Source organism: Rhipicephalus microplus, chromosome 2, assembly GCF_043290135.1.
Source record: "Rhipicephalus microplus isolate Deutch F79 chromosome 2, USDA_Rmic, whole genome shotgun sequence".
NCBI lineage: Eukaryota > Metazoa > Arthropoda > Arachnida > Ixodida > Ixodidae > Rhipicephalus > Rhipicephalus microplus.
This window is the reverse complement of record NC_134701.1, coordinates 62,379,873-62,401,419: the sequence shown is the minus strand read 5'-3', so window position 1 is coordinate 62,401,419 and position 21,547 is coordinate 62,379,873. Positions and strand designations below refer to the sequence as shown.

The 21,547-nt window shown below is 45.6% G+C and overlaps 1 protein-coding gene across 1 annotated transcript in view; it reads left to right on the top strand.

Annotated features, from left to right (window-relative positions):
• The window catches only part of LOC119169878 (uncharacterized), a 148,812-nt gene that overhangs the window by 101,273 nt on the left and 25,992 nt on the right, over positions 1–21,547 (top strand). Inside the window, exons 5-7 of the mRNA XM_075883357.1 lie at positions 11,133–11,195; positions 15,124–15,215; positions 16,240–16,313. Of these exons, the coding sequence (XP_075739472.1) occupies positions 11,133–11,195; positions 15,124–15,215; positions 16,240–16,313 (229 nt within the window). The remainder of the gene's footprint in view (positions 1–11,132; positions 11,196–15,123; positions 15,216–16,239; positions 16,314–21,547) is intronic.

Below are 21,547 nucleotides of genomic sequence, written 5' to 3'. Positions count from 1 at the left end.
ACAACAATGGAAAGCTGAACACACCCGCGATTGAAATAAGTAAGAGACGGTTAGAGTATTGGTGGCAGAAAATTAGAGAGAAAGGACAAAAATAAATATTGAAAAAATAAAATATGGACAGTGTGCCGTAAATGGCAGAGAACTTAAGCTGAAAATTTACCTTTTTTTCCATTAAGATAGAATTTATCGAAGTAGAGGCATTAGGCCAACATAAAAAAAAAGAAAAAAAGGTTTTTTTTTGTCGAGCCTGGTGGCATACTTGTCACCACCCCGCTATAAAGGGGACGCTCATAGCATCCATCCATCCATCCGAATATATGATGAAAAGATGCGAGATGGCGGTACTTGGAGTGTTGGCTACATGGACGAACGGACCCACAGACAAATGCATGGACGGACGCATGGATGGTTGCACGGACGGATCGACGCATAGATGGACGCAGGGGCGGATGCATGGGCGAATGCAGGGACGGACGTGTAGACGCACGAACAGACGCACGCACGAACAGGCGAATGGACGTATGGACGGTCACACAGACGGACGCATATATGATGAAAAGATGCGAGATGATGGTACTTGGAGTGCTGACTAGATGGACGAACGGACCCGCAGACAAATGCCTGGACGGACGCATGGATGGTTGCACGGACAGATGGACGCATGGACGGACGCACGGACAGATGGACGCATGGACGCACGAACAGACGCACGCACGGACGGGCGAATGGACGTATGGACGGTCACACAGACGGACGCATATATGATGAAAAGATGCGCGATGATGGTACTTGGAGTGTTGACTACATGGACGAACGGACCCACAGACAAATGCATATACCAACGCATGGATGGTTGCATGGACAGATGGACGCATGGACGGACGTAGTCGAGAGTTCGACGGAATGCCGTCTGGTCAGGTAAAGGCATTGTTGAAAAAACAGGTCACTGACCAATGTCAAACAAAACAATGACGTTTCGGGACCCGTACGGGTCCCTTGTTTACAATGGAATGACGGCTGAGCAACAGGTTCTTATGTAACGTTGAGCGCATGATGCAAAGTCCGGGAGTACACGTGGTTTAGTGTGCCAGATGATCTATTGATTGTGTTACTTGTCGTCTGAATGATTAGTGATTCGAGGTTCAGTCTGGTTGTAAAATTCTTCTCCGTGGCCACGATGCGTGCGTTGTCCCAGCTTATCTCGTGGCCCGTCTTCTCGGCATGCTCTGCGAGTGCATTTGTCACTGTGTGGCCCTTGGCGACGTCATTCTTGTGTTGCATCAGACGTTTGCAGTAATTTCCACTCGTGTCAATGTACACAGATTCGCAATCGGTGCATGGTATCTTGTAGACCACACCAGGAAAGTGTTGCCGAGGGAGAGGATCCTTCACATTTAGCAACTGAGCCTTAAGCTTGCTTGCTGGAACATGCGCGATCTGTACACCACGTTTTCTGAATAGACGGGCTAGGGCTTCGCTTATATTTAGAATATAAGGAATCGATGCACGCTTTTTTGTAGACGATGTGTTATGCATGGCCTGACTAGTTGACTGCAGTTTATGCATGACGGATTTAGTTGTTTTTTTATTTTTATTAGGAAAACAACTAAATCCGTCATGCATAAACTGCAGTCAACTAGTCAGGCCATGCATAACACATCGTCTACAAAAAAGCGTGCATCGATTCCTTATATTCCAAATATAAGCGAAGCCCTAGCCCGCCTATTCACATGACAAACAACTTTATTTGGTCCTGAGAGGCAAGGCAGCGGGCCAACTATGTAGGTCCCCACCCAGCCGTTGGCTAGTCCCATGTCGGAACAGAGAGGCCATGCCTCTCCGCTCGTTCACGGGCCCTCTGGACAGCCTGAAGCTGGACGTCTTGTCTGGGGTCTGTCATTGCCGTCGTCCAGTCTTCTTCTGTTTTAAAATCCTGTAACGCAGGGCACTGCCAGAGCATGTGACTCAAAGAGCAAAATTCACCACAATCTGGGCAAAGTGGATCAATATCCGGATGAAGCATGCTCAGAAAGCCCCTAGAGGGGTAAGACCCCGTCTGGAGCATGCGGAGCGTGCTTGCTTGTGATCTGTGGAGCTTATGATGGGGAAAGGGAAAAGTCTGTCGCTCTCCTCTGTAATGAGATGTTATCTCGTGAAAAGTAACGAGAGGATCACTGTGGACGAGCTCTCCCGAACTCACCCGAGAGACCACCCCGTCGCGGCTTGTGAAACCTCGCGCACAGTCGTGGGCTATCTCGTTTGGGTTCAGGTGACCCGGCAGTACGTCTGGTCCCATGTGAGCGGGAAACCAGACTATGTGATGAATAACGTCTGAGGGGGGTTTGCTGTGGAGAATTCTGGCTGCCTCTGTGGCTATCAATCCCGATGCGAACGCCCTAACGGCCGCTCGGGAATCGGTGTACACCGTGGTGCGTTTCGTGTCCAGTAATGCCAGCGCTACAGCAGCCTGTTCTGCTACATCGGCCAAGGAGGTCTTCACTGAAGCTGCCGAGACAAGTTCTCCCCTGTCATTGACTACTGCCACGGAAAACTTGCTGCCGCCGGCGTGGCGCGCCGCGTCCACAAATGTCTCTGTTCCGGAGAGGTTCTTTATGAAAGCCCTAGCCCTCGCCAACCTACGACCTTTATTGTGTTGGGGATGGATGTTTCGTGGAAGAGGGTCAACAATAAAGGAATTCCTTGTTTGATAATCAAGCTGCGTAGTTTCTCCCTGATTGAAGATAGCACGGAGGCCTGCCGCATCGAGCAGTTTTCTTCCTGTTTTGAAACTCGATAACCGAATTATTTGTGCTGACCTTTGCGCTTCAATTAATTCAGAAGTGGTGTTGTGCACTCCCAACTTCATGAGTTTTTCTGTGCTAGTCGTGATTGGGACGCCTAGCACCTTTTTGACACTTTTGCGCATGAGCGTGTCCAATTTATCCCTTTCCGTTTTGGTCCAATTGAGAGCCGCCACTATGTATATGATATGGCTCATGAGGAAAGCGTGGTGGGCCCTAAGGAGGATATCCTCGCCTATGCCGCCCTTCTTGTTGGACACCCGCATAATTAATCTCAGAATGTTCTCTGTTTTTGTGGTGAGATGGGCTATAGTCTTTGCGTTGCATCCCTTAGAGTCTAATAAAAGCCCCAGAATTTTCATAGAATTGACTCTAGGAATTGTGCGACCATCCTTGGTGCAAACGCTAATGGGCACCTGATCGAGAGGGGTGAGTCCCCTAACACCTCGTCTAGCCTGTCTGTACAGCAGAAGTTCCGACTTTTCCGGCGAAAGCGCCAGTCCCGTACCTTCCAGGAAAGACTCTGTAACGTCCAGAGCCTCCTGTAGAGCTTGTTCAACCGCCGCCTCCGATCCTCCGGGACACCAGATTGTAATGTCGTCAGCATATAAAGCGTGTCCGACATTAGGAACTTTAGAAAGGCTTGCCGACAGCTTGCGCATGGCTATGTTGAATAGAAGGGGGGAGATAACTGCCCCTTGGGGAGTACCCCTTCGTACGAGTTTGAAAGGCTCCGAGACTGATTGTCCCAATTTTATTGCCGCCGTCCGACTCTCGAGGAAAGATTCAACGAAGGAGAAGAATTTAACTCCCAGGTTCAAAGCCGATATCTCCTTAAGAATATAGTCGTGTTTGACAGTATCGAATGCTTTAGTGAGGTCCAGTGCGAGGACCCCTTTTACATCTTTGCTTGGAAAGTCAATTATGTGTGTTTTGAGGAGGAGCATGACATCTTGCGTGGAAAGTGAGGGCCTGAAACCTACCATATTATATGGAAATAGGTCATTCCTCTCGATGTAGCGCGATATCCTGTTGTGTACTGCATGTTCTGCTACTTTGCTAAGGCAAGAAGTAAGGGAGATCGGGCGGAGGTGATCTAAGCTGGGTGATTTACCTGGCTTGGGGATTAAGACCACTGTGGCCCTCTTCCAAGTTTCTGGTACGACGCCCTCCTCCCATACCCTGTTTATCTCTTTCACTAAGGCCTGAATGGCTTTATCATCCAAATTTCTTAAGAGCCGATTCGTAACTCCATCGGGACCTGGGGCAGACCTTCCGTTTAGGCTATGGAGCACTTCCCTGATCTCAGCTTCCGAGAAGGGAGCGTCCAACTCTGGGGAAGGCACACCCTCATACCGGTGGGGGACAGAAGTTGAGCTCTGGCTAAGCGGGAGGTACTTGTTGGCAAGTATCTGAAATTGGGAAGCTTCTGAGATGCCTGCCATTTTCTCCTTATTAATAAGTCGGTCTATGGCTAGTTTCTGATTGCCTTTGGATTGTCCATCATCTAGGAGGTTTTTGAAGAGGGTCCATTTGCCTCCTTTGTGCATTTTCCCGTCCGCAGCCGAGCAGGCGTCCCTCCATTGTTGTTTATGGAGTTCGGAGCAGTGCTCCTCAATATGCCGATTGAGCTCCACAATCTTTTTCCGTAGCCTGCGATTTAGCCTTTGTTTTTTCCATCTCGCGATGAGAGAGCGTTTGGCGTCCAGGAGGTGCGCTAACCTTGCATCCATCCCCGGAGCATCAAATTCTGTTACTATTTCTTTGGTGGCCTTCTCGACATCCTTCTGGATTTGTACAAGAAGTTCACTGAAGGTGTCATGTACTGACTCATCTTCACCTCTGATTTGCCTAAAAAGGTCCCAGTCTGTATATTTATAGGTTCTTGGGGGTGGTGCTCTTATTTCCATCCGGAGTTCTATGATGCTGTAATCGCTTCCCAAGTTCTCCTGTAAGTTGGACCACTCGACCACCGCATTTCTAGTGAAGCTGAGATCAGGCATCGTGTCTCTGGCGACCGAGTTTCCCAGCCTCGTGGGAAAACGCGGGTCGGAGATAAGCGTTAGGTTTAAGTCTATACTGGCTGCAACTAGATTGGCCCCTTTCTTTGTCCTCGTAACATAGCCCCAAGACGGATGGGGAGCGTTGAAATCCCCAGCTACTATTAAAGGGTGCGATCTGGTGGCAGTTGCGACCCTATGAAGGAGTGAGCGGATATTATGTTTATAAGCCGAAGGAGGGCTATACAGGTTAAAAACGAATATGTTGCTTCGGATTTTGCCGTTGGGGATGATTTCAATTAATTGTGCCTCGAGACCGGATCTCTTATCCGAGTCGCAAATTTTGACTTCGTGCTGCTCAAAGGAGGTATCTTTCCTGACCAACGTGGCGATACCTCTGCCATTTGCGCCTTTTTGGCTAATCGAACGGTAGCCCGAGAGAACTACCTTCTCGCTAAGTGTTTCCTGCAAGAGCAGGACGTGCGGCATTGACGCCTGTGCTTTGATGAGCTGCAGTAGAGCAGCTTTACGCCTTAAGAAACTTGCGCAATTCCACTGCCAGATAATTAGAAAACGTTGTGTACAGATCGCGCATGTTCCAGCAAGCAAGCTTAAGGCTCAGTTGCTAAATGTGAAGGATCCTCTCCCTCGGCAACACTTTCCTGGTGTGGTCTACAAGATACCATGCGCCGATTGCGAATCTGTGTACATTGGCACGAGTGGAAATTACTGCAAACGTCTGATGCAACACAAGAATGACGTCGCCAAGGGCCACACAGTGACAAATGCACTCGCAGAGCATGCCGAGAAGACGGGCCACGAGATAAGCTGGGACAACGCACGCATCGTGGCCACGGAGAAGAATTTTACAACCAGACTGAACCTCGAATCACTAATAATTCAGACGACAAGTAACACAATCAATAGATCATCTGGCACACTAAACCACGTGTACTCCCGGACTTTGCATCATGCGCTCAACGTTACATAAGAACCTGTTGCTCAGCCGTCATTCCATTGTGAACAAGGGACCCGTACGGGTCCCGAAACGTCATTGTTTTGTTTGACATTGGTCAGTGACCTGTTTTTTCAACAACCATGGACGGACGTAGGGGCGGATGCATGAACGAACGCAGGAACGGACGCACGGATGACGTGCGGACGCATGAACAGACGCACGCACGGACGGGCGAATGGACGTACGGACGGTCATACAGACGGACGCATATACGATGAAAAGATGCGAGATGATGGTACTTGGAGTGTTGGCTACATGTACGAACGGACACACAGACAAATGCATGGACGGACGCACGGATGGCTGCACGGACGGATGGACGCTTGGACGGACGCAGGAATGGACACACAGATGGACGTGTGGACGCACAAACAGACGCACACACGGACGGGTGGGTGGACGCACGGACGGTCACACAGAGGGACGCATGGACGGACGGATGCTTCGCCCCCTCTCCATCATTCACCCCGTGGATATGCTGCCATTTTTTTTGTCATCACCGTGATCGTCATGATGTATAGTCGGTACCTTGTATGTGCCGTGCCGAAATGGCAGAAAGAGATTGTGTGGTCGGGAACTCTTGTTCTTCACCATCGTCACATCATGGCAATGTCACGACGAATGGTGGACATGGCTCGATGCTACAGAGCATCGTCCCTAAAACCAAGGCGGCAATAATGTTTTCGATTGTTTTGTGAAATCAGACGCGGTTATCAGGAACAAATCTCGGCGTGATCATAAACATCCTATAGTGGGTACTGTATAATGTGACAATGGTCAAGCGAGCCGTCAAAATAACGAAAGGCGAACATGCTGCGAATTAGAATTGGCGAACATGCTGCGTCATGAGGTGTGGATATTATCCGAAAGGAAATATGCGTGGTCGGAGTGGGCATAAAACATCTTCTTGCGAGCATGATTATGCTGCCAAAAGGAGCTGTAGAAAAGACCCTTGGTGGCATAAAACAATACGGGTTGTCAGAGGTATAGCCAAGGGGTGGCACACCAGGCATGTGCCCCTCTCCCTCAAAATGTTTTGGCCATGGCGTACCGAACAAAAAATGACAATCTTAAAGGGCGGTGCCCCTCCTTCTCCGAAAACAATTTCTGCCTAAGCTCCCGGACGTGATCATTCGACGCAAACCTCGACAAAAGTCAAGAAGTGAAACTCATGAAACTGAACACTGCATATTTATTTGGTTTCTTGGAGTTACTCAACAGGGCAGACGGAAGTTTATGCCCATCACACTAAGCTCATAATAAATTTCAAACAATGTTTTAGGTACGATACGCCGCCATGTTTTACGTACATTACGTAAACCACGCAAACATGGTAACGTTGAATATGAGAAACAGTGTGCACACGGTGAGCGGTACAGGTCACGCACGGTACTGCGCATGCGCTTTTCGATCCCGCTCTACGCTACCATCGCTATCCCGCTACACTGTAACTGTCTAATGCTATCGGTTGACTAACCCCGCCGAGTACAGAAAGAGTATTTATTTCATGTACCTCGCAGTGACAAAAAAAATATGCTGAAAAAGGTCTCACTCCACAAAATCAGTCACAAGAAATTTTTGCCCAGAGAAAACACCCGGGTATTCTAAGTAAGTGATTCACAGTGCTGCGCATGCAATATTGTTGCAGTGAGGTTTCCCCATTGGTTCTCAGCATAGCGCCACGAACGGCGACGCGCTATCTCAAAACACCGTGTATTTTACTGAGCCAGCGTGACCACATATATTGTGAACAAGAGGAATGCAAGATCCCCCCCATGGTTCTGTACGCAAGTGAACAAAGAAGCGTTTCATATGATTACCGACGTGAAGTCCCGCCGCAGTGGTCTAGTGGCTAAGGTACTCGGCTGCTGATCCGCAAGTCGCGGGATCGAATCCCGGCTGCGGCAGCTGCATTTTCGATGGAGGCGGAAATGTAGGCCCGTGTGGTCAGATTTGGCCCCACGTTAAAGAACCGCAGGTGGTCAACATTTCCGGAGCCTTCCACTAGGGCATCTCTCATATTCATATCGTGGTTTTGGGAGCTAAACCCCACATATCAATCAACCAATTACCGACGTGAAGCATTGCATGAGGGGTTCTCCCTTATGACCGCAAAGCACACGCGAAGGCTAAGCGATGGGCGAGCGCAGGAAATGGCTATAGAAGATGGTGGTGAACTGCTGAATCAGGTGCATCTGGCTGGCATTGATATAAGAGATGAGGCGTTGAGCTAAAGGATGCGCCGAACTCCATCCAGATTAGAGCATGCAGTAAAAAAAAAAAACTTGCTCACCACGATCAAAAGTACTTGTGTGACACCGGTGTTACAAAAAAGCAGAGGGGCACACTGTCTCATGCAAATTTTCCACAAGAGTTTCTGGCAGGAATCGTTCCTGAGCAGTCCGGTCATTTTCTTCGTTTGACAAAGTGAACCACTTCAGCAACGTGGAGCCTTGTCTTGATGGGTTAGTTTTTGTATTACTTGAATAAGATCGATTATATAGTGTGATAGTAAAGTGACCGATAATTGCTGGCATGCATTCAGCGGTGCTCGTGCGTGCATCAAGCTGAGCGAGAGCCCGGACTCTGAGCTGTTCTGCGTGGTGGGAAACTGGCGTCGCTCGGTGATCAAGGTGCTGCGCTTCGAGTACGTGGTGCGCCACCGGGACCTGGTGTTGGCCGAACTCAGAGTGGGAAGGCAAGCGCCTTTTGCCGTTCAACTCTTAAAGGGGAAGGGGTCCCCAACTTTATTAAAGCACACGATATAGTTAACTAGCGAACAGATCTTGCAGTTTTACCGAGTACACGCACACCGGGCTATTCTGCCCAGCTGTGACACAGAGGGCAAAATCACGAAGACCTGCTGAGATGTCGGTGCACAAGAGTTTCGAGAAGAAGCACATGCGATGATGGCGGCGATGTTGGGGCACGAGGACGCTTGGTGAGCGAAGTAGAACAGAAGTAATGACGCCGCTTTCATGCTTCCGCAGAAACTCGCCGTGGCGTCACGTCACGAATTGGATAGCATCTTTTGTATCAATACTTCATCGGTGCTTAAGATTATAACGGTGCTTTGAGTTGTAATGAAGTGCTCTGGGTTCTAATGGAGCGAGGGATTTAACGTGACAAAATGTAGGCGATTTGGCTAAGACAACGCAGTAAATGCAGCAAAAGACTGAAATTTTTGACGTCACCACTACATTAAAGTGCCCCAGTTTCAGCGCGAAACTCAAGAACGAAATTCCAGCCCCCACTTTGCTTTTAATAGTCAGCCGATGATTGAGATATCAGCGACGATAGCGTTCAAAGTCAGTTTCGATGCGATGACGAAGAAGTAAATGCGACAGCGACACAGCCCTACCCTCTTTGCATTCGATATGGATGATGCAATAAGGAGCGTATGACTGCGTGAAACAATGCCCGGCTGGTGAAAACACGCAGTTTCCGCATAACCACACTACACCTCGTCTGTCCGTCCCCCCCCCCCCCCCTGCCTGCGTCCCCAATCCCTTCCATGCTCCATTTGCGCGACCGACGCGGCCGGCACCGGCATGGTTCCTTTCAGCTTCAGTCAAGATTGTTGGTAGCCCCTCGCGTGCTTTCACTTGCACAGAAAACATCGCACGAGTTATACAATTTGGACTTAATACGAAACCTCACTGGGACGGTAAAAATGTGTCATTAGTGTCTGCTTAATAACCACCTCAAAAATAATTTATTGGTCTCAATTGTATCCTTCTCGTGTCCATTTAAACAATGATCATAGCTTTATAGCAATATGACGGCAAACCGTTGAGCTGGTTGGTAAGAATTGGTTGCGGGAAAAAAGTAAAAGATGTTGACATGAACACAAGAGGTTTCTGTTGCCCTTATTTTCTTGTGGCTTTTTTTTGATACAAGTACCTGCAGCGCCACGAGGGCATTACTGCAGGGGGGTAACATGAAAAAAAAGTAATCGCGAAAGAGAATATGTTTACACAAAGACAAAGATAAAAAATGAGCCAATAACAAAGCGGTGTATGCAACAATTCAGGCACAATGTTATCAAAAAAAAGAAAAGAAAAAACAAATAAAGACAGCACAAGCAAAAGCCAAGGGACAACTAGCTTATAGCTCACGGGAAATTTGAATGCATAAACGACTGGAACTGGAAGAGTGTTTTACAATCTGCTATACCTATAAAGAGTCTGTTCCAAAATGAATAATGAAACACATTTGTGCGGCATCACGTCTCAAGTACCTTACAGTCATTATCACAACGCATAGAGATGAAGTGAGAGGGGCAAATGTACAAGTTTTTAATAGCACATGTTACTCAACGCAATTCCCCCTTTTTTTTCCTTAGACGAGTGTTGATTTTCTTACTTAAAATAACGAAGGCATGTGCCTTTATCTACAACTTCAACAGCACGGTTCTGCTGCGCGGCATTCATGGTGTGACGAAAGTATCCATTTCCCATCCATCCAGTTTCGAGTAGTGAGGACGATACTGTAGTTGAAAGCTCCAGCTAATTTATCTGATACTACCTTCTGGAACACTTTTCTAAAGGTTGAGTATATTTATCAGCCCACCAGAATAAATCGTAATTTTGATACGTTATTATTGCTCTGCAATTATCAAATCTAGAAATACTTCATAAAATTGTTGTTATAACTGCTGCATTTTCTACATATACTGAAGGTAAACGTTTCCGCTCAGTGATCGCCTTGTCAAATTACTTACTGGGAATTTGTTATAACGTAAGCTGTTCGCAACTGTCAGAGACATCCGCATGCAGCCTGAGGATTAAATTAGATAAACACTGATTTGTACAATTTATAATGTTTTAGCTATGAAACACGCGAAATAACGACATTTAGGTTATCAATAGGCTTTTTACCATTTACGTTTTTGTGGGTTACCGAACGCTTGGACGGCGATGGCCGAGCAAGTTGTGACATCTTTTGATGATATGCTCAATAAAGATACCTTTGAAAAAGTTTGTAGTAATGTCGGTGTTCTCGGTAAAGCAATATAATTGAAGTACTGCGAGATCATGTCTACTTAACTGGCATCACTTCACGCCAGCAGTAATGCTTGTAGGTTCTGAGAGTATAAGCCTTGTGCGTCACGTGTTAGGTTCATCATCAGGATTTCCTCATGCATGACATGCTGTTGTGCATTCACACCAGAAAAGGAAAATGGTCAGCAGTTTAAAGACAAACAGCTACAATTCTCTTATTAATACCGAATTGCGTGGGCAATCGAGACATTACACGCCTAGGTAAGTGTGGCTTAACAGTCGCCTCCGCGCATTTTGTGCTTCTCTACAGAGCTCTGCAAAGCATCGTTGCCAATCTGCAGACCACCACCACGGGGCTTTCCCGTTTGCGGACGTGAGTATTCTCGTTAGACATTGGTGCAGTGACTTTTGTATATACCTCTGTGACACAAATGAACTAATCCACCGAAGGATGCTGGCACCGGGGGTGTGAGCGAAACCTCTCATTGGCAGGCTCGTGCTTATAATTCAGGGCACATGGCCAGGGGACCACGTTCAATATAGTAACAATGTGGGCTGTGAAAACTAAAACTCAAACAACCGAGGGCCTGTGCACCCTTATTCATAGACACAACATTCACAGTAGGTAGTTTGAGAAGGGCAGACATGTTTTTGTTTTTCAAATACCTTTCAAGCACAGGCGTTATTTAGCAAAGCAAGCCAGGGCGCGGCTATTGAAAAACCCTTTACAGTGCACGTATGCTGCAACATCGTTAACCAGCATGGTAAATGAATTCGCCTTATTAGTATAAATAAAAGTAGCCGTTTCTCCCGTCACTGGCAGCAAATGTAAGAATGCTGGCAAAACACGTTGACTGGAAAATATACCAAGCACAATCTCAAAGTAGATATAGTGCATGTTCTCAAGGGTATTTGAGATGTGGACATCATTAAAACAAACAATTTAAAAACGTTTGCTGCTACGACGCGATTCAAGCCTGAAAGCTAGCCGAATCGAAATGAATCTGTACCTAGTTTTTTTTTTGTTTTTTTTTATCTCACGGAGCACTTCCCAAGGCTGTGGGACATCACCATCGCAGAATACGCGGTTGCGAGGTTGGTAGAGGACTGTCAGCAGCGTCTTACACGGCAGCTTCTGAAAAATGAAGAAACTGCGTCCGGTATTCGTCAACGTCATTTACCAACAGCTTTTGGTACAAGTCGTTTTGCATATAAAAATACCTGTTAGCCATGCTCCCCTTTTGTCAACAAAACGCAAAAGAATAACTTCTCTTCGTCCAATTTCAGAAGAAAAAAAAACATCGGCTGTGGCCAGTCGTCTCCTCCGTTCAATAATCATTGATACGTTCACAGCAACATGTAAAGAAGACTCCGTATATTTATTCTAGCATAGCGCTCTCTTGAAACATGAAAAGCAAACGAACACTCGCAATATATGACTTTCAATCTCTGCTCGCACATGTGGTTTTATAAGGCTATGTTCATCCAATACAACATAATCGCTAAGCCAAAAGCTCCAAAACATTTGCGTATGATTTTAGGAAACGGTACCAGCTCATAACGAAAAATTTAATGTCGCGTATTAGGGCACACGGAAATCTCAGAGTGAGTTCCGAACTTAGACAACACACCATGCACGACGACTACGATGGCTAAGAAGTTGCGAAGCGGGTGGCTGTGGCTTCTCCTAGAATCGTCATATTTATTTTTGGCATGACCAACTTCTCACCTCATGTCTATTTTGGATGCCTTTCAAAGCCCAACGGCTGGAAGATCTGTCGTTCGTGGAACCGATTCCCGGGGCTATCAGTCGCGTGTATCCACCTTATCTTCATACTGCGGGAAACATAGGTGTTTTCTAAGTTGCACTACAAACTTTTTGTTAGAAAAACCACTTCACGCAATAGCTTATATATTACATAAACGAAAAGCTGGATAAATTAACTATTGAAGCATATAAGGTTTGTTGACAAAATATATGTCAAGCCAACAATGTATATTTCCAAATTCAAAATTGTGGCACAAATCTTAGCATTGTAAAGAAACGCTTGCATAAACTAAGGAAGGATTGTAACAAAACATATGAAATGTGCAAAATGTATAGGCATCTTACAGGCAACATCTCTAAAAAATGTAAACTTGCTCATTTAACAGAACTTCTCCAAAAGACCCTGTTGTAACATTATATCAGGGTGTGTTATGCGGCAAAGCAGAGCTCTCCTCATTCTAAACCTAGCGTAGCGTCACGTTTCTTGCCCTAAACAATTTTGTCTTATAAAAAGTAAGACCAGCGCGAAATACACGAGACGAACGAAGAAATAGGCAAGACAAGCGCTGACTAAGAACTCTCGCTAATCTTGCTTGGTCAATCTTGTTCAGTCAACTATGTTTACTATTGCAAGACTAAGAACTCTTGTTAGTCTCGCTTGGTCTTCTATAGTTGTACATGTATATTTAACAGTTTCTAGAAGTTTCCGACAGGGCAAGTTCTTGCTGAAACGCAAAACTGAGGCGAACAAGAGCAGAAAACAAAGCTTGTCGACGTGCCGGGCTGGTTTGCATCGTTTTTGGTCTCAGAGTCCAAGTCCAATCAAAGAGCAGCATCTTCCACCTCCCACCTACGTCATGTATATAGCTAGAATAAAGCTTTTTTCTTTCTTTCTCTCATACTCGCTGCTTCTCATTAAATTAATGAAATCGATTGCAAACACACTGCAATATCCATGTGTTCGGCATTTCGAAGCACGCACGCACTACATCCGGCCGCGGACAATGCGCTTTCCACTTCGACAATCTCGCCATATCGGAGCGCTTTCAAAAATCAAGGCCATGCTCGAATAGCCAATGAACTACGCAGATAAAGAAAAACAAAGTTTTCATTCATGAAGGATGGCGCAGTGTGTGCAAGAAAGGTGTGGAATGTCTAGAAAGCGGGAATTCAAGCTATCAGTAGCGTGCTATCGATGCACTGTGGTCGTGGTACAGGAATGTGGATCTGTACAAAGAGGTGGAGGCCAGAAATCACATTTTTGCAACTTTTTGCTGATTGTCAGATGTTGTCATATGAAAGCCCAGACAGTTGCTCCAGATTTTGCCGAAACGTCTCTTGAAGGTCGCCTACCATGGGAATTGCACCATTACCCGCTTAAAGGGCCTCTAAACAGCTCCGAGTTCAAGTACGAAAGAGGGGTTCATTTTTCGCCTTTTTTTTTCCACAATACTTACACGCGATTTTTTTCCTCCCCCGCTGAAATACGAAGCACCTCTTAGCGAAGCATTTCTTGATGTTTCTCGCCCCGCCGCGGTGGTCTAGTGGCTAAGGTACTCGGCTGCTGACCCGCAGGTCGCGGGTTCAAATCCCGGCTGCGGCGGCTGCATTTCCGATGGAGGCGGAAATGTTGTAGGCCCGTGTGCTCAGATTTGGGTGCACGTTAAAGAACCCCAGCTGGTCAAAATTTCCGGAGCCCTCCACTATGGCGTCTCTCATAATCATATGGTGGTTTTGGGACGTTAAACCCCACATATACATCCATTCTTGATGTTTCTCTATATATACATACCTCTCTAGCCTCTTGCATTCGAATGCTCTCGTAACGGCCTCGTTAACTCATTGTACACAGAAATCGCTATAAAAGGGTAAAAAGGTTTATTGAATACGAATTTGTCTCACGTGAAAATACTGTCGCATGGAATCCTTTCCTCCAGACACGTGTCTCTAGACACGCACGCTGGTAGAGCGAGGTAACATATTGGGCGCATTGCTTGTTTTGAGCATGACGCGCCGGCTCGATGCTCGGACCGCCGCGGCAAGCCGCGACTTGTCCACGCGCGCGGGCATGATCGCACTTATAAGCCGCGTATTCGAAGAGAAAAAAGTAAAGTGGTCAAATTCACGGCACGTGACGTACTTTCTTTCCCAGTGCCATCCCTGCCAGCTTAACTTCCAGCGCTTTCGTCGAGACCACAGAAAAGAGAAAGCATCGCAGTGTGCGACAAATCTTACTAACTCCGCTCGTAGTGCACGGATTGTAACAATTTTCGTGGTGGTGAATTCGTGAGGCAATAAGTTCCTTTAATGAATCCAATTCATTGCTATTTGAAAAAGTATTTCAGAGCATCTTTAACTGAGCATTCATCAACAATTTTCAGTCATGCCAAGTCGTGCATGGCAGAGGAAAATTATATGGCTGAATGCAGATCAATTGATTGCACCAAATTTGGGGGTCTATTTCATTGATACTCGTACTTTTGACAGCAGCCATTGCTTTTACCCTGCATAGTCCCGCGACTTTTGTGCCCAGGGCGTACTGCGTGTGGGGCAAGTATCCAGAAATGTTGACCAGCGCCTGCCGCAGCTTCCGGGAGAGGAACTGCTCCGGTATTGTCACTGACGGTACGTGTTATTACAATATAAGTGCCTGCATTACGCGATGGTTTTCGACTTGCGGCTGTTCGTTTTGCAACTGAGAACCGGAATTTGGGTTGTGTGCTAAAATAACGAAGTTTTTCCAGGCTGTTCATCAGCATAACTATGCAGATATGCGACTACAGCTATCAAAGCGTGAAAGAAGGTTTAGCCAAAGAATATGACGTAGTGAAACGTTATTTATAGGGAAGTGTCACTTCGCTCTTATGAGGAAAAATTGGCTATCACTGAGCAAATGTGTGCTTTTATTACGGAATGTGAGTTCTAACATCACGTGGCTCCGACGTTATATCGTACTATTTCTGTAGTACTTTTTCGCGACAGGTGCGCCGTATTTAGCTAACACCTGTGGTTTTGTTCCCCTTGTGGAAGGTCAAAACTTTTCGTACTGATGCTTAAGTCTAATTGAGCCTGAAAACTGCCCGGAAGAGTAGAAAGATCCAGGCGTCTGTCCACGTAACGCATTGTATACTCGGTGATCATTGGTTGTGCTTTAAAGAAAATATGTTTGAGTTGTTTCACCGGTGAAAATAAGCGACGTACCCCTGTACGTTTTTTTTTAATTTTATTAGTCTTCTGAGTATGACTCATATACGCCCAAACAAGGCCATGGCCATTTCGGGCAAAATGAAAAGCTGAAGTGATGAAAAATTGTTCAACAATTAAGGAAAGTCCGTGCAAACAATGTGTTGCTCTTATAAAGTAAACAAGACGAGTTGCCGAAACGATGGTTTCAGCCACGTTACCTTGTTGAAGCATTTCAAATCAGTGTTCATTACGGTGCCTATAACTTCAAAGTCCTAATGAGCGTGCAGGCCTACATAAAGTTTCGACAGCAGAGTTTGCTTGGTGACAGATACGCTGTTTTTTTTTTTTTGAAGATGACTACTCAATATTTTTCGCTAAGTTGTGGAATTCGAAAAAGAGTTTTTAACGAGATATCGCACTCGGAAACGTACACCTTTTTGTGGCAATTATAACTGTTGCGCAGACGGGCACAACCTCTCCCTGCCTTACGTGGTTCTGCACATGACCTTCGCTGGCTGGCCGCTCAGTAACGCTACGGTAAGGTCGTGAACTTTGATTCGTCGTCAGTGTGTATTCAAATGTGTAGGAAAGCTTGTACAGTACTTAGCAACGAAGCCTGTACTGTAGCTTTGTCCCGCCAGCGATGTGATCTGCCAATGACATTTCGAGGATGTTACTCGTTCATCGGGCAGGTGTGTGGCCTGTATGCGCGTGAGCAAAATCGGTGGCTGCTCCTGACGTTACCTCACGGGAATTTGTAATCGCTCCTGAAATGTAATTGGTCGAGATTGCGGCCCCAGTCTGCTAGGATGAAAAGAAGCTCGCTGGCGTTCACCTTGGTCTTGGGGGCCATGTTCAGTGCAATGGGATTCAAAACGCCGAAACTCAAAATTAGGAATTATTGAATGCCTCAATTTAAAAAAAAAAACCTAGCAATCGAAAGGCCGAATTGAGGAAAAAAACTGAAAATTTATACACCGGAACGTCAAAATGCCTGCATCTACTAGGGGCAGTACAACATAAAGTATCTTGCAAAGGTATAGGTATACCATCAGAATACAATGTGCACACGCTCTGATCCATTTTGTCTAGCAGCCATGTTTCCTTTGCATATGGTTCAAAGAAGAATGTGTAACAGCGTGTTCATTTATGTATTTATTTTTTATGTAATATTTTTATGTAAAGGTACCTTACAGGCCCCACAGGGAGCATTACAAAACAAAAAATCTAAGGAAACCAAATACAAGAAATAATGAGTAAATAATATTGATTGTTACAAAAGAGGTGATGCAATGGTGACGTATAAAATACTTAAAAATGCATATAGCATGAGCACACACATGAACATCAAAACGTAAACTACAGAATACTGCAACACAATGCTTGAATTAGGAGATAAACAACCAAGATACTGGAAAACACCCAGCAAAAAAACAAAAACAAGACCATTTCATGCTAGCAGACAGCTAGACACAAGAGGGAGAAAAGGAAAACAAAACTAAATTCGCAATACGTTTACAAAACGGAATGTAAACACTATGAATGTGAATATTGTTGAGATGAAAAGTGTAGAGTTACAAGTTTTCTAAATCTGTCTTTACTTGTTTGTGTTACAGTGTTGTTAGGAAGCGAATTCTACAGTGGAATAGCTCGTGCAAAGGCTGATGAGTTAAATGCGTCTGTGTTCCCATTATAAGTGAGGTCGTTGTGAAGACGTCATGATGTGCAGGATGTGCGTACCAATGCCAAGTTTGGTGGTTTCATTTGGTAAACTTGTCTGTGCAACAAGGACAAGAGTGCTATGTCACCTCGACTACTTAGAGTTTGAATGGGGAAGATTGGGTTTAATTTGCGTTATTCTTGACTGGTAATTATAATTGCGTGATATAGATCGACTAGCTCGATTTCGGATAGCCTCGAACATGCGAAATAAGTATTGATGACAGAGGGATCATATAAAAGGCGCAAATTCAAGCTGCGCCGGTACAAATGGTAAGAAGAGAAGTTTAGGAATGCTAGATGGGCATTTATGTGTGTTGCGGCGAACATACGCAAGAGATTTGGAGGCGTTAGCGCATTTGATTGTCATATGAGAAGTTCAGAAAAGGCTTGGTGTAAGATTTACGCCTAGGTATTTGTACGATGAAGTATGAGACATTAGGGTTGTAATTATGTAATACGAAAAGTTATGATTGGAAGTTTTACAGGAAAATGCCAATATATTACATTTTAATTGAGTCTCATTTACCAGGCTTTACGACGATTTGTAACGATTTCAAGGTCATGCTGTAAAACTAGATGATCATCAGGGCTCTGATTGGTCGATATATTATGCAGTCATCCGCAAGTACACGCGTGTAGGATGAAACATTATACGGCGGTTTATGGACGGATATTCTAGTTCCTAAATGAGAAATTTGGTGCATTTTTTATCATACTGAAATAATGCCGTTTTTAAATAGTACGGCCAGTCCTGGGAAAGCTGCAAGGTGGTTGATTTTGCCCACACCCTCGTCACTAATTTTCATTAAGCAGTGAACAATGAATCAGAACAGAGACCAAAGCGGGGACATGTCCCGATCTCCATGGCGGGTGTGGATAAAAGGACGAGCTGTCTCCATGGCACTGACCTCTTCTTTATTGAAAGATCGAGATCCAACCTATCCTTGATGATGATCATAGCGTACCTCCTCGTCTTATACACAACATCCTTCGCGTCCCCACAAATGATGCATGATGATGAGGAACACTAAACGCACGCTCGTGTTCTTAGTACACAATGTTGGACAGTATTCCTGAGTTCCAAGTTCGTCCATACTGCTGTCATCCAGGTCTCCTCCGGCAATTGATATTCCAGCGATATTTTGAGCGCTTGTGCCATGTTTGCGCTATTGACATCGATTGATGTCTCTACGCTCTTGCTGAGCATATTTACTTCGCATCAAAACGCCCCCTGAAGGCTCTTTCTGTCCCGAAGATATCAGGCAACCCTTTCCTTCGCTTTAGCTTCCTGGCTCCACTTACCTTGTAAGAATCAGCATCCTGCCTCCATTTTCATGTGATCTTTCTTATTCGCGGCTGTGACGTGGTCTCGGTATTTCGCAGCTTCAAGGAGACACGCTATCTCGTACACAATTCCTAGAATATTCACTTCTGCAGCTTACGCGAAGTGCGGCAGTTCTAAGTTCTGGCAGCAGCCTTCCACTTCCTCTTGTGCCTTTTTTATACTTCCTTGCCTAGATGAAATGACTTTGATTTTATTCCATAAGATATTTGTTTGCACAGACATGAGGACCACAACACAACGAAATCTGCAGTCTTCAGTTTGCAATCATCCTCAATATCTGGTGGGTCGTCTTTTGGATTTCCAAATGATTTCTGCTTTTCTTTCGTACAAGTATCTTCCATCAGGTACACCCTAGTTGCTGACACTATCTTGTCATTCGCTTGACGAGACTGCTATAGTCGTGGATGGGGTTGTTCTTCGGTGCTGATCTTCGAGGTTGTACTCTCTGCTGTGGGAATGCTAGTCTGTGTGCTTTCAGAGTGTTCGTATAGTCATGATTACATCGACTCGCCAAGCTTCTGTGCGACAAGATCGCTGATCAGCACGAACTCGCTAGACAGTGATGACGAAGATGAAGTGAGCATTTTACAGGCGATCGTCTTTCTTAGGATACTTTGACGCACAAATTTTGGTCAGTCTGTTGGCTTGTCTGTTTGTCACCCGAAACGCCTTTTTTTTGTTTTTTTATTGTTTGCTTTCAGTTCTCCAGCGCCCACCAATATTGCTCTGGTTTCTGCGCTCATACTTGTGCGCAGTGCCAATTAAAAAGTAATTGCTGAGCATATCTGAGGCAGAACATCAATCTGTCAATATACTGTGGCGTGCTTCTTTATACTATAAAACTCATACATAATTAATTCGAACGAACGTAGCATTTATTACTCTAAGCTGATAATGCAACGCTATGAACGAAAAGGTGGTTGCTTCCTGCGTTCTGCTAAGACGATACGGTGATGGCACCCAACCGCTGGGCTCATCGAGGCACTTTAACGCAGCGTCTCCACCTTCCCATTCATCAATTTTTTTCGTGCAGAACATCAAATTAATGTTTATGCGCTCTCATAAGACGGAAGGCTATCGTCAATCGACGACATTTGCAATGAAGCATGCAGATACGGGACCATTTTTTTTTCTGCTTCTGTTCTAATCCCCTGTCTTGTAGTCTACAAACAAGCTTGCCATGCACTTGATACGTCAATGACCTTATAGGCACCCGGCAATGCAGTTTACGAGGTTTGGTGGTAGCGCCAGAACACACAGCCTAGCGGGTAAGCGCAGCAAAACCTAGTCTTGCAATGCGTAGCCTAGCGAGTAGACGCAACAAAACCTAACTTGCACGTGCATATCATTTTCTTTTTTACTTGTGAGCAAGCGGTCACGGCTGATTATGTAAGCGCCCAGGAAGCAAAAAAATGGCAGCATATCCTCGGAGTGAATGATGGAGAGTGGGGCGAAGCATTCGTCCGTCCATGCGTCCGCCTGTGTGACCGTCCATGCATCTGTTCGTGCGCCCGTCCCTGCGTTCGTTCATGCATCCGCCCCTGCGTCCTTTCATGCGTCCATCCATGCATCTGTCTGTGTGTCCGTTCGTCCATCTATTCAACACTCCAAGTCCCACCATCTCGCATCTTTTTTCCATATATTCCCCATATAGAAGCACCGCCATTCAGTGGACATTCCAAGGACTAAACGAGAGGTGGCACACGCACACTTTCTTACGGCTTGCGCTCCGGGTCTACTTCCCACCTTCAACCACCTTGATTTCATGGTATATACTAGTTCCCTGTATACATGGCACTGCGGCCCAATGCTCGCTAAACCTTTCGAAAACCAAGGAGGTTACGCCCAGCGAGTATAACGTAGCAACCTTTTTTTGTCAGATAGTGCTCAATGTACATGCCAGTGGCTGCTAATGTGAAATGAGAGACAGGAGGATTCGGCTTTTAATTTCTTACGGCTTGCGCTTCGTATCTGCTTCCCCCCTTTAACCACCTCGAATTCATTCATGGTAAATACTAGTTCATTGTATTCATGGCCCTGCGGCTCAACGCTCGCTAAACCTTTCTAAAAATCTAAGGAGGTTACACCCAGCGAGTATAATGTAGCAACTCTTTCTTGTCCGATAGTGCTCAATGTACATGCCAATGGCTGCTAATGGGGATCGCAGCATGCGCGTTGACTAAAAGGCGAATGCTCCTGTCTCTCATTCCCCATTAGCAGCCATTGGCATGTACATTGAGCACTATTTTTTATTGTTGAACAACGCACAGAAGAAATCTCTCACCTGCACCACCTTGGAGGTCAAACGTTATACCTATTTCGGGTATGTGCCACTAGTGGTTACGTTCTACGAGGGACGCACAAGCCACGCCATAAGGAGCTTCGCCCCTAAAAGGGCACTGACACCTCAGCGTATCACTGTGTTCAGAGAGCGTTCCATTTTCTTAGTATCCCTGGCGGTCGGTACCAACAATGCTGAGGCAACCCAAAGAGCTTCGTTGCGCCCTCTGATTCAATGCCGGGTGCCTACATCCTGTTCTCATTTATGCTATAGAATAATCTCGTTCTCGTAAACGTCGTCTACCTCTATTAGTTGTTCTTAATCACCGGTATCTACAGTGTCTTCTACATTCTTATCAATTCATTTTAGAACTTCGTATACTGCTCAATCAAAATTCGATGAATACTCCTTTACTCAACAATT